The following is a 14,523-nucleotide window of genomic DNA, read 5'->3' as shown; positions in this document are numbered from 1 at the left end:
TTACAACTACCACATAGCATACCTTTCGTAATGAATTCAATAACTTTCTCAATAAAAGTAACCGGGATAGATAGGAGTTTTAATCTTCAAATTTTACTTTATTAATTTCTCTACTACAGCATTTGCCTAAACAAATAATCACGGCTTTGGCCTTATAATTTGGCTGGGAAACCCACCACCGCGAGCAAAGGAAAAAAAAACATTTTTGATGGCTCATTCAAATGGAAAAGCCATATATCAGAAGTTATTGTGTAAAACCTCAGTACTTGTGATGGAAAGCGCAGTTTGGCAGAACACATTTAATTAGGGTTGGCTCTTTAAAACATTAAATACTCAGTTATAATCACATTACAGCTTTGTCTTATAAAGAAAAAAATGTAAGAAATTTCAAGGTCAACCCTTCCTTGCTTTACTCTTTTTTTTTTTTAGGCATCAGGGTCATTAAAAAGCTTTAAAATATAAGAAAAGACAAGGTCAAAGAAGGATAGCATCAAAAGAAAAACTAAATAAATGTTATATTTTTCTTTCTCACAATATTAAATATTCAACATAACCAGTAATTCTTTTAGTGACTATCTGAAGTCTCTATTAAAAACCAAATAGCAGGGGCGCCTGGGTGGCTCAGTCGTTAAGCGGCTGCCTTCGGCTCAGGTCATGATCCCGGGGTCCTGGGATTGAGCCCCGCATCGGGCTCCCTGCTCAGCAGGAAGCCTGCTTCTCCCTCTCCCACTCCCCCTGCTTGTGTTCCCTCTCTCACTATGTCTCTCTCTGTCAAATAAATAAATAAAATCTTTAAAAAACAAACAAAAAAAAAACAAATAGCAGATATTTTCATAATTTATTTACATTAGAAATCTGAGTAAACTTCTAAATCACTATAAAATCACTGGCTTTTTCCAAAACAATTTTTTAAACAAAAGTTATCTTTTAATTTTTTTTTTTTTTTTTAAGGTTTTATTTATTTGCAAGAGAGAGAATGAGAGACAGAGAGCATGAGAGGGAGGAGGGTCAGAGGGAGAAGCAGACTCCCTGCTGAGCAGGGAGCCTGATGTGGGACTCGATCCCGGGACTCCAGGATCATGACCTGAGCCGAAGGCAGTCGCTTAACCAACTGAGCCACCCAGGCGCCCAAAAGTTATCTTTTAAATATTACTATGTAATATTCATTATCTAGTCATGACCATTTTTGTATAATGATCTTAGGTGCCTGGTGCTAGGTGCCTGGCTCTTTCCTACACTTTTGCTCATTTGATCACCTCAGTAGCCCTACAAAAGAAGGCATTATCCTCATTTTACCATGACTAACCTGAGTCACTAAAAGGTTAAACAGCCCAAGAACACCTAGCTGATAGACTGCAAGACTGACATTCAGTTCCAAGTCAGCCTGATACCAACAGCAAGCCTCACACTCGCTCCTCTTCTGTAATTCCAATTATCAAAATCTAGAGCCAGTCCCTCCAAAGGTCAATGTAAATCGTAGCTTCCAAAATCAGAAAAGAAAACAATTTGTTTCTGGTTGTTGTTAGGATTTCATTTTTAAGTAATCTCTATACCGGAAGTGGAGCTTGAATTTACAACCCCAAGATCAAGGGTCACATGCTCTACTGACTGAGCCAGCCAGGTACCCAAAAATAATCTGTTTCAATCACAGAATTATTTTTGGAGGGGCTCCTTATACATTCTGGAATGCCCTTTAAACACACACACACACACACACACACAAACACATTTGTGAGGTTGGGACGGGCTGTGAGTGATCTGCTTTGGCCACACCATAAGCAGGACTGTGGTTTTAAAACAAAGAATGACTGGCACTGAAAGATGCCTTAGCTATCAACCCACAAGAGACCAGTGGCCTCCCACACAGAATTTCAGTGAGGGGAATTCCAGGATGACCTACTTAATACCTACTTAATACCTACTATGAACTGAATGCCCCCCTAAAATTCATATACCAAAGCCCCCCACAGTGTGATGGTAACAGAAGGTGAGGCCTTTGGGAGGTGATTAGGTCTAGATGAGGTCATGAGGGTAGAGCCCCCATGTTGGGATTAATGCCCTTATAAGAAGAGGAAGAGACACTAGAGCTTTCTCTCTCCACCATGTGAAAATACAGCTTGACCATCTGCAAGCCAGGTTAAGGGCCCTCACCAAGAACTAAATCTGCCAGCACCTTGTTCTTAGATTTTTCCAGCCTCTGGTACTGAAAGAAATAGATAAATATTGTTCAAGCCATCCAGGCTGTAGTATTTTGTTATAGCAAGGTGATCTATGTGTCACCACCACACACCCTGTTCCATCACATCACAGATCAGAGAGGTAAGGGTCTTCGGTCACTTGCTTTGCAGAACATCTTTAACAGGGGAGCTGATACGCTTACAGAGTAAAGAATTAAGTATCAATTGCTTTACAAGCTATAACTAAGACTACCAAAACTGCTGATATCTTTGATTAGTTGAACGTCTGAAATACTTATTACAATTCAGGTTAGGTCAGCATCAAGTCTTTTTGTATTAAAATCTTTGGCTAATTTCTTTTTTTTTTTTTTTAAGATTTTTTATTTATTTATTTGAGAGAGAATGAGAGAGAGAGAGAGAGCACGTGAGAAGGGGGAGGGTCAGAGGGAGAAGCAGACTCCCCGCTGAGCAGGGAGCCTGATGCGGGACTCGATCCTGGGACTCCAGGATCATGACCTGAGCCGAAGGCAGCTGCCCAACCAACTGAGCCACCCAGGCGCCCCTCTTTGGCTAATTTCATAAACAAACTATCAAAAAGAAAATATAATTCTTTCAGTTAAATTAGTGAATAAAAAACAGCAATTGTTGTCAAGGCAAGTTCATTTAGGAAGCAAGGAGAAATCCCTTGTGGGCAGTATCTATTTAACAATCAAATTTTCCTTTCTGACTGGCACTGGCCAAAGTTTGCACCACATAAAATGAAAAGCCAGTTGGAGAAAGAGCAAAAACATCGCTGGTGTTTCAAAACATTTTTTACATAAATTTTAAAGTCTGAACAGACCAAAAAGATATTCCCGTAAATTTTTAAACTATTTTAGATAAGTTTATCAGAGATTTTCTGATCACTCACTTCATCTAATTAAATTTATTTTCTTTTAAGTTATTTTGATTTTAACAAGAAGCAGCAGAGCTTCAATGCAGGTTAAAGAAAAAGTTATTTACATGAGGATAGACGGTGTATAGTTTTAGAAGTGATTTTATATACAAAATCTCATTTATTCTTCACAATAACCTGGTAGAAAATAGTCTTGTTTATCAGCTTTATAAAGTAGGATAATGAGAGTTAAAGAATTTGTCTAGGATCCATACTAAGCTGGGACTCCATCCCAAATCATCTGAGTCTCAATATCAAGCTGTGGAAATCTCCCCTTATCCACAAGGACTTCCAGGAATGCGAGAGAAGTCCGTGGAGAGGTGCCTGTGGTGTAATCCAAGGGCCCTGGTGTGAACTTGCAAGAGGCCTGGCCAGCACCTCCTGCCACTGGGGGGCTACGAGCTCATGAAGATCCTTGGGGGTAAGTCCTACAAGTCAGGGGAAACTGTGGGAATCCTCATGAACTCTAACATCTGCCACCTGGGAAAAACCGGCTACTTCCCTCACCGAGCTAATCCTCTCTGAGATTCTAGGAAATGAAATCTAGTCTCTGTAGAAAAGTCACAAAACCCCTCGATACCTTAATTTTCTTTGTTATTTTACAGAAACAGCCTGCTTTCCACAAAGGAATCACAACGCGTCCATCCGGTCTCAATGTGGTGACAAGGACATAATCCTGTATAAAGGAGGAAGTCCCAAACCTCTGTTTAATGATGATCCAGGGCTGAAAATAAGGGCACATCTTATCTTTGGCTGAAATTATGGATGACACCATACCTAACAAAACCATATTTGACATACACTGAACGTTGTATGTATAAAACTGAAGGGGGAAGACAGGACATAAAACTGCAGGTATAAAAAAGATGAGATGATGAAAGCTAACAAAAATTCATTAATAACTGAATATTATCTGCCAAAAGAGTGAGATTTCAGTCTAGATTAATTTTTTAAAATGCAGTGTCCAGAATCAGGGAGTTTAGGGCTCTGATCCATTCCGTGCTGGACTACTGTAGTAACGGTCAGACTTCAGGAGAAACTGGATAAACTCATACAGCAACAGAAAACAATGAAGAGAGCAACAAAAAGAAAAATCAAGATAATACAAGAGGAGACGGTCAGCTGAAACCATCAGAGTTGCCTCACAAGATGTTGCTCAGTGGGTAACAGTACTGGCTCAACTATCTGCAATGATGGGCCCACAGCAAAACAGATCCAAGCACTGGAGAGGGACCTGGACCAAGTGAGTGGTGCTGAAATCGACCAGCTATATCAGAATCTTCTAGAATGTTTACTGAAAATGTATATGACCCAGCCCAAGCACAGGTGTAATGACTCAGAAATTCCAAGGTGTAAGCACACGCATGTGCATTTTTTTTAAAAGTATGCCGAGTGGATCGCTAATGTTTGGAAGCCACTACATGACCTTTATCCTCATTTCTCCTAATCTTGGAATTCTACAATTCATTACAAAATACCACATGAATTAAAACTGTAGCACTCTTTCCTAAACAGTAAAGTGACGTATCGATTGGTTCTTTTTCCATTTGGCCAGCATTTTAGAGAAATATATCTAAACTTAAAAGCTATAAAGAGGGAGGAAACCACTTTTTCTTGTACTGCAAAATTATGAAGAGGCTTGTTGGTATGTATTACAGGTTCTCCCAGGTAAAGTAAGATATTAATGTATAATTGATCCTAACCACCTCCAGTGAAAGACGTAAACCACACTTGACGCATGTGAAAACAATTTTTTTTAAAAAGAACAAAATCCATACAAGTAATTTTCATTATTCTCATTAACTGTAAAAAAAAAAAAACTTTCTAGGGGTCATTAAAATATATTAATAATTCCTCATTCATTTAATACTTTCTATTCAAACATCATGCAAGCACTCACCACATACTGCGGGACCAGTAATAAACAGAAAGGGGCAGGGGATGTGCTGCCTGGTGTAACAGCTAGTCTCGGATAGATAAACTGACAGCAGCCTAGTTACAAGAACACCTCATTGTAAAAATTCAATTTTGGTGCAACACAAATGGTACTGTATTAAAAAAGTAGATTTTCAAATGCAGAGGAAATCTCCATTTCTTTATTTTTGCTGACAAAGAAATAAACAACTGTTTCTAAGGGTAGTTGAATATTAAATTTACTGAAGTTGATAAGTGTGCTGTGGTTGTGTAAGAGATGTCCCCTTTCAGGAAATACACATTCAAGTATTTAGAGATAAAGGGCCATGATGCATGTAACTTACCCTCAAATGGTTAAAAAAAAATTGTGTGTGTGTGTGTGTGTGTGTGTGTAGAATGAAAGAGGAGAGGAAAGGGATACAGACACAAAACTAACAGGATAAAATGGTAACAATAAATCAACCTGGAAAAGGTATATAATTTCTTGCAATACTTTTATTTCTGGAACTTTCATATACGTATGAACTTAATTCCAAATAAAGTTTTTTTGTTTTTGTTTTTGTTTTTTAAGAGGAGACAGATAAATAAGGGAAAAAATAGCAAAATGTTGAGAATTCTTAAAGATGGGTTATGGATAGGTGGTCATTCTACCACTCTCTCTACTTTTATCCATCTTTGAAATTTGCCACAATAAAATGTTAAAAAATAAAAATAAAGAGCAGGTGAAATCATGTATTAAGTTCGCTACTAAAGTGACTAGAAAACAGAAGGCATTCAATAAATGATAGATGTGTTATTATAAACCGAGTTCACTCTATCTGGAGTGTAGACAAGTTATTAGTGTTTGCTATTTCAGTACATAGAGCAAGTATTTACTGACAGACCAGATGTAAGGTGCTCTGCTGGAGACAGCAGTGAACATGCTCACATTAAGTCAAGCACCAGCTGACACACTCAGGACTCAGGTTATGATGAGAGAGGACCAGAAAACAAAGGTGAAGAGTCAAAGGAACTGAGCTCAAGTGCAAACCAACATCACATCTTTCCTAGGTGATCTTAGAAAAATCATAACTAGGAACATCTCTTCATCAGTCGTATTATAGAAAGGTAAAACCACATATTTGACAAGGTTGCTACAAGAACCAAGTGAAATACATGAAAAGTGCTCTATAAACTCTCAAGTGTTATCCACATGTTAGTTTTCATTGTATTGTATGTAGAGGCCAGGTATGGAGAATGAGGTTTGTACACAGTAATCATAACGCAAAGCCAAGTTAAGTATGCCACAGGGAAAGAGCACACCTGGCTAGGAGAGAAAAGGAAGTCTTCATGGAGAAGGTGGTACTTGAGATGGCCCTTAATGGATGGACCGGCAGAAAAAAGTCAGAGAGGAGGAAATAGGATTCTAAGTGAAAGAGATAATCCAAGGAAAGACATGAAAGGGGGAGAGTGTCAGGCATGTAAAGAGTAACAGAGTTCTTACTAGAGTCTGGGCAACAAACAGTAGAATATTCAACCAGAAATATATCTGAAAAAGTGAGAATAAACTGAAGAAGGCCTTGCCTAACTCCTGGGAGGGTCCAGATGTGTGGTTCACTACTCACCTCGCACGAGGAACCTTTTCTTCCTCTGCCAGTGCCAATGAAACTTCACTATCCAAAACTAGAAAAGTTTCCAAAATAAGGCACTCTGTTTCAAAGGAAATTATTCAAGCAACACATACCATACATATACTGCTATGAAAAGAAATGCTTTCTACTGAGTTGCCAGAAAAAACACAATCCCAATGAAAATAAATATAATCCAAAAGAGTTTATAATTTACATTTGGCTTTGGCATTTTTTTTTTCAGTAGGAGCTTCCAAATCATATTTCTTCTCAAGCCAATATTAAAGTAAGAAAATTCCTTAACTACCAACCAAGAGATCTTCAAAAGTGATCACACAACTGAAGTTAAATTTCCTTGTCAACCTGATGGACTTTCACAGAATGTGACTTAATTCAAAATTACATGACCATTTTTCCTCCCCCCCCAATAATACATAGCTGTGCTTTAGAAGAGAACATTCTTTTGCTGTTTGAGTCGCATACTGTAAAATAATGAAAAATCACTCTTATCATGATTTATACATTTATATGAATAGTTTTATGAAGATGTAAGAAGCTATATAAAATGTCTTGTGACTATAGTTCACTAAAAATCTTAAGTCCATTTTATTTATTTTTATTTTTTAAGATTTTTATTTATTTATTGAAGAGAACGAGAGAGCACAAGGCAGGGAAGTGGCAGAAGGAGGACAGTCAGACTTCCCACTGAGCACAGAGCGAGACACGCAGGACTCGATCCCAGGACCCCGAGACCATGACCTGGTCATGGTCGGATACTTAACTGACTGAGCCACCAAGATGCCCCCGTAAGTCCATTTTCATGTCCTTAACTAATATTAAATCTTTTTCACCACCACCTCCCCCAGACCCTGAATATTAAATTTTTTAATGGTAAAGGAAAAAGCCATAAAATCATTGGAAATTATATGGAAATAATCTTAGCAATCCTGACCTCATTCAATAGACAAAAAAACTGGAAGCTAGGAAAATTAAGGGACTTGGTTCTGATACACTGCTAACTAGGTGGGACAGATCTGAAGTTTAAAAGTTCTTTGGCACCTGGTACTGATGATACCACATTACCATACTGGACATTCTTCTGATGACACATAACTCCAAGAAAAACTAAACACAATGCATGAATCTATGTTTGTCCTTTAAAAAAAAAAAGTGCAAAGTATTGCCATTGTTTGGAAGAAAGCAGTTAATGAACTTATACTATCTCCTCCCACAAATCTTCAACCAGGGGCGTCTGGGCGGCACAGTCGGTTAAGTGTCTGCCTTCGGCCCAGGTCATGATCCCAGGGTCCTGGGATCGAGTCCCCCATCGGGCTCCTTGCTCTGCGGGGAGTCTGCTTCTCCCTCTGCCTCTGCCGCTCCCCGCTGCTCATGCACTCTCGCTCTCTCAAATAAATAAAAATCCTTAAGAAAAAATCTTCAACCATCTTGAAATACTGGGAAATACTTAGCTTTATATCCTTTTTCCAGTTTAATGATCGAAAAAGAAAACACTGATGGCTTAATGAAGCCTTCCCATGGGACGCAAGCAGCCACGGCTGTGCTGCCTTCACAGGCCGCGGATGCACAAGCCTGGGACACAGCCTCCTCATCTGAAACAAGGGCAAATCAGAGCACGAACCTCTGCAGGCCTGGCATTCTGGGGAGCCTGCTCAGCACCGAAGACAGAGCAATGAGGGACCACAAACGTATTCAACCCATCATATTAAAAGAAATCAGGGGAAGGCAAATCTAGAAAGCCTGGCCCACAGATCAATTCCAAAAGTCAACAGAGGTCTCTTAACCCAAAGACGGTCCCGAGACACACTACCCGGTCCATTATCAAACAGGACCGGACTACATTTTCCCATCATACTGATGTTCCTCCCTGAGTGTGGCGAGCACGCCACAGCCATAATTTCACTGTGGAACTCGGCTCCGGGTAGCATTCCTTCAAATAGCCCACCTGTGCACTACGTAGTACGGCGCGTACTGCTAGCTTAGTAAGAGCGCCCGTGCAGACCCTACAACTGCCAAAGTACCAGGCTGCTTTTTGTTTCTCCTTCAGAAGAAAGCAAAAGTTCAGTTTCTAGGACTTCGCGTGACGCGGGTCCGCCACACTAACACCAGGGAGAGCCAGGGCTAACCTTTGCCACTCCTCGTGTCTTCATGTCCAACACCGTGAAGCAGAAACGAGGCTTTACTGTCAGCTGGGAAAGGATTTTCTGCAGTGAATGCAATCTGCTTCCAATCTGATAAAACCCACATTTGTGCTTCAGAATTTAATAAAAAACTCTTCAAAATGTGCTAATTTGTTGCTGAGCAAATGAAACGTATAACAAGAAAACTACACCTAATTAGTCATGTAAGATCCTAACCAATAAAGCCTCTAAAATAGCATGATTTCCTCAAAGCACAAGCAGTAAAAAGTTTCCAAGAGCTTAACCGCATTTATTGTGTACAGCTAAAATTCATGCGATATGCGTATTTACAAACACTATTCTTGAAAAATGGTGTCTTACAGGTAAACAATTATTTGCATACATTTCACTGCATCAATCACAGCACTAAATGGAAAAAATATTTTAAATTACTTCCAGTATCTCACATTTAGCCAGCTCCACAGAGCCAACAGTGGTGGCCAAGTGGACAGAATTTCTTATGACTAATTAGACAAATTCTATCTGCATCCAAGAACTGACAAAATCTGATTAGACTTACTTGCTACTCCTGACGCAAGTCCATAGAGCAGTCCTCCCCCCTCCGACTGCTGTGGGAGTACCTGTGCTCCTGGAGGGGGCGGCTTTTCTTGTCTGATAAAGTTATACAATAAGGTTTTCACAAGTTTGCTGGTGTACGGAAGACTACACAAAAAGAAAAAAGAAGAAAATCAAACTCATAGTTATGGGAGTCCCCTGATTTTGTATAATGATAAATATCATCTATATAATCTTTTAATAAAAAAGTGATTAGCACAATTCAAAGAAATGTAGCACTGTCACATAACAGTGAAGACTGTGGGCTCTGAGATCAGACTTGAGGCTTAATTCTGGCTTTCCTGTTTCTATGCCATAGTTGTTGGTCAAATAACTTCAACTCCTGAGTGCCAGTTACCTTACTGGTAATCTGTATAACAGATGACATATTATAAATTCAGTGTATTATTCAGTACCTGGTACTTGAAGGGAGGTAGTAACACAGAATCAGTAGGGAAAAGCAAGAATTAAAAAGCAACAATATAAAACACTATACATTTTAAGCATGAAATTATTCAATTTATGCATGCATACAAAATATTATATATATCTATTCTTTCAAGTAATGGAATAAAAGGAGAAGAGAACACAAGTGAAAAGGGATATGGTCCACAAATTAAAGTGATAAACCAATTCCTGCAATCTAGAGAAAACTCTGTAATAGACTCCTGAGCCAAAGCTCAGGCTCTTTCTCTATTGCCAGTGATTTTCAAATATGTTCCAAACAGCCTTACAGGATTCTGTGACTGTATCACAGGTACAATCCAGGGAGCAAGAAGGTGCCACATAGATAACCAAGGCAACAAGAAGGATGTGAAAAAGACAAAGCTCCTCCCACTCCCTGAGAACTTTAATCAAAGCTACTTTATTTGTAATTGTTTTACATTCTCAAGTTCTGTGAAGAATGTGCCAATAGAAGATACGTGTGTGTGTGTGTGTGTGTGTGTGTGTGTGTGTGTGTTTTATCTACTCCCAGCCCCCCACTGGGAGCTTGTAAGCTGCTACTGAAGAGTGGAGCCCCCCATCCTAACGCATGCCTGGCACATGGTTAACACACACTAAATATCTATGACTAAATGAAAGTAGGAGCAGTCAGCTAAGAGGCTGCTGGACTGGTCCAAACACAGGGTGACTGGGTGGAGATGTGGTAGTTTCGAAGGGACCTGTGAAAAGGGGAAGACTGAAAATAATTTCAGTGGACAAGCATGCCAAGATGAGTGCTTAGACATAGAGAATGCTGCAGAAAAAGAAGAAAGACGACTTCAAAGTTTCACTTCTACAAAGAAACCACCAGAGAAGGTGAAAAGCCGTGGAGATGAAAGGGGCAGGGAGGATGGACAGTTTAAATCGGAAAGCAGAATCTGGTTCCTTACGTGTTGGGTTTGGAGTGCGGACAGAATCACAGAAGGAAATGTCTGGCTGGACAGCTGGGACAACAGTGAGGTTAGAGGACAAGACCAGAAATATAGATTTATACAATAAGAAGTAGAAAAATGTAAAATAGGAACATACCATCGACCTCGCATCAAATACTTGTGACTGATACTCTGTCGCAAAACTTCCTTGTGGAAGAGTTGGCAAGAAAGGAAAACCACCATTGTTGATACAGCTTCTACTGAGATTTCATATGTAATATCTCTGGAGAAATAGGAAACAAACAGAATAATGATCCCCTTGGAAATTAGGATTGCTCTTTTCTAAATTATACATTTAAAAACTCAACCTAAATATTCAACATGTTTCTGGGTTATAAAAAAAATACTAATATGTTTAACATAAAAATTAAGTCAAGCAAAAATATGAAGCCCTTTCCCAGCCATTAGCTTTTGTACTTGGGTTAGGCATTCCATGACTTTCTTATTTTCCAGTTCCCATCTCCTGCTGAATGACAAGTCTCTTAATGTATAATGGAAACAGTTACCAGCAGTGTTCGGCTTGGAATATCCACCCTAAAGCTCTATGTTCATCTCTGTTTATTTATAATGCAGAACCAAATATGTAGATTGCCAAACTGAAGAGAAATCCCAGTGCAGGGAAGAAAACAATGCCTTTTCGTGGTGATAATCACTTTACAATGAGAACAATGGCATATCCTAACAACCTCTACCTCTAGTGTCTGCTGCCTCAAGGCCAACTCTGCATGTTCAGCAAAATACGGACAGTGAACACATTATACCTGTTTTATTAAGCAAGTTTCTCCCAAGATCATCAGCCCCCCTTTAGAAATAAATCTTAGATCAAATAAAAAGGAAACAAAGTTTTGGCTGAGCAGGAAGCACAAACAGGAATAAATGCCTCAAGAAATCTTCAGTTATTGCAAAAGTTTAACATGATCATCATGGGGAAAAGTAACAGATCAGGAAAGTGGAAATCTCAACAACACAGCAAAAAGAGTAACAGCTCCAAAAGAATATTAAAATATTTGACACAACTGAAATACTCATGGAAAGCTCCCCCCCAAAAAAAACACTTAACACCTACTTAAATGAGACTCATTAAGCAAATTAAACATGTCTTGATTCTAGAACTGGGCAAGCTTAAATTCTACCAGATATTTTAAGGACTTATTGCTGATAGAAATCTCTTTTATTTTTTTTTTTAAGGAATTTTTTTGAAAGATTTTATTTATTTATTTGACCGAGAGAGAGCACAAGCAGGGGGAGCAGCAGGCAGAGGGAGAAGGAGAAGCAGGCTCTCTGCCGAGCAGGGTGCCCAATGTGGGGCTCGATTCCAGGACCTTGGGATCATGACCTGAGCCAAAGGCAGCCACCCAACCGACTGAGCCACCCAGGTGCCCGATAGAAATCTCTTTTAAAAATAAAATATACAAAACACAAGAGGTCCATGCAACTGATGTTGTTATGTAATGAATAAATCCCAGTTCTACTCAGAAATCTCACTTTCAAAAGTATCATAGAACAATTCTCTCTCCTGAAATTTCCATAATTAGTGTTGTAAATATTAACCACATAAAACACAATTCTTATATTTGTTCTTACTCCTTGAACTGAATGAAAGACAAGCATGACATATCATGTTATGATTCATTAATTCTTCATAATAATGATGATGACTGCCAGCACCTGAAAGATTTTGCATCACAGCTATCATTTACTCATATAGCCCATACTCTATGGTCAACTGGCTAGACATTTAGCTGGGTCAGGGCTTAAAGCCAAATCCTGAAGAACAAAATATCTTGCTACAGGGTAGAGCCTATCTAGATAGGTGACCACCTCCAGGACATTTGATCATATATTCAGTTACTGCAACAATAATAAAGAATCAACTGCAGTGGTTTATAATTTATAATTTAACATCTTATTCTATGTCCCAAATCCAAATTCTGTAAAGCTATACAGGAGTGAAGGGTAGAGGGTTTCACGTTGGGAGGTAGGGAAAGCTGACAGCACATAAGAATAGTGACTCAACAGGACATTTTCGTGTCAAGCTACAAATCCATTCACCAAAATTCCTAAACAGAACTAAGTGATCCCCCTTGTATGCTTCCATAGGTCTATGGATAAAAGTTCTATCAAATTGTTTATTACACTGTATTCCACTTTGTAGGTCATTCAACAAATATTTACAAAGAACTTATTCTTACTATATCTAGACAGGCATTATGCCCCATATTAGAGACATATCCATCAACAAAGTGATAAGGCTCCCGCCTTTATGGAGCTTACAGTTTAGTAAAGAAAAGAGAACTCAAGAAATAATTACACCAAAAAGGGTCATAAAGAAAAACAGCAAGTAACACCATGAAAGGATTTAGGGGATTCTGGTTGTAAAGCTCTTCTGAAAAAGTGACATTAAGTTAAGCCCTAAAGCATGACTGGCAAGCAGTTACATGCAGACGAGTTTTGTTTTTTTTTAAGATTTATTTATTTGAGAGAGAGCATGTGCACACGTGCAAGTGGAGCTCCAAGTTATGACCCATGAGATCATGATCTGAGCTGAAATCATGACCTGAGCCAAAAACAAGAGTTGGACGCTTAACCAACGGAGCCACCCAGGTGTCCGAAGATGAGTCTCTTTTCTAGCTAGGGATCCTTTCATTTTTTAGTTATTTATATTCCCAACTCTAGTACATAACAGACACTCAATGAATAAATGGACACAGACAGAGGGATTTTTTCTTTTTTGTAACTTTTTTATTTTTTTGAGAGAGACAGAGAGAATCTTAAGCAGTCTCCACGCCCAGTGTGGAGCCCCACATGGGGCTCAATCTCACAACCTTGAGATCATAACCTGAGCTGAAATCAAGAGTAGGACACTCAACTGACTAAGTCACCCAGGCGCCCCAAGACACAGGGATCTTTTAATGCTCTGATTTTTATTGTAACTGACTGACTGGGTCTTCCTGAATAGACTCATCAGCATAGCATACAAAGCATATGTAATTTGGAATAGCAAAAAAGGAAGAAATGTGTTGAGGTCATGTAATGCCTGATCATAATACAAAAGAATACTCATTGCAAACATAAAGGGAATTTCATGAAGGACCCACGATGCTGCTGATTGAGAGGATATCTTTTATTCATTTTTCTGACCAGCATCCATTTATCAGCAGTAAAACAAAGGACACATAGGATGATCTGAATGGAATGACTTAATACCATGAAAATAGTAATTCTACACAAATTAATCCTAAAGTCAAGTCAGGAACTTTTTCAGGAATGTCCTAAAGTGACTCTAAACTTTTTATGGAAGAGTAAACATGGCCAAGTCAACCTTGAAGATAAAGAGTGAAGAGAGGGACTTTCACTACCAGGTATCAAGCCATGCTATGCAGCTATAGCAATAAAAACAGCATGGTATTTGCACACACACACACAAAAAACAGGCAAATGAATGAAACCCACCCAAGAACCAAACCTATGGCTCACACCTGTGGTGCAGACGTAAATAACATACAACAAAGATGGGTCCACGAATCAATGACAGAGAGACTGTACAGAGGATGGTGCTAGGAACAACTGGCTCCTTTTACAAAGAAAGTAGTGATGGGTCCCTATCTAACAACATACTCAAAGCCCCACTACAGATGGGTTAAAGACCTGGATGTGAATGGTACAGCTAAAGTTAACACAAGAAAACATACGATGCTAAGTTTGGAACATAAGCACATGAAA

General features: G+C 39.0%; 1 protein-coding gene across 5 annotated transcripts in view; it reads right to left on the bottom strand.

The window, feature by feature from the left end:
• The window catches only part of DYM (dymeclin), a 419,774-nt gene that overhangs the window by 314,290 nt on the left and 90,961 nt on the right, over positions 1 to 14,523 (bottom strand). For all 5 annotated transcript variants that reach the window (XM_032422734.1, XM_032422732.1, XM_032422736.1 and 2 more), the window contains exons 7-8: positions 10,898 to 11,023; positions 9,351 to 9,493 (exon numbers count right to left, since the gene is read on the bottom strand). In XM_032422734.1, coding sequence (XP_032278625.1) covers positions 9,351 to 9,493; positions 10,898 to 11,023 — 269 coding nt within the window. The remainder of the gene's footprint in view (positions 1 to 9,350; positions 9,494 to 10,897; positions 11,024 to 14,523) is intronic.

This window comes from Phoca vitulina, unplaced genomic scaffold, assembly GCF_004348235.1.
Source record: "Phoca vitulina isolate PV1807 unplaced genomic scaffold, GSC_HSeal_1.0 scaffold27, whole genome shotgun sequence".
NCBI lineage: Eukaryota > Metazoa > Chordata > Mammalia > Carnivora > Phocidae > Phoca > Phoca vitulina.
This window is presented reverse-complemented; position numbering and strand designations above follow the sequence as displayed.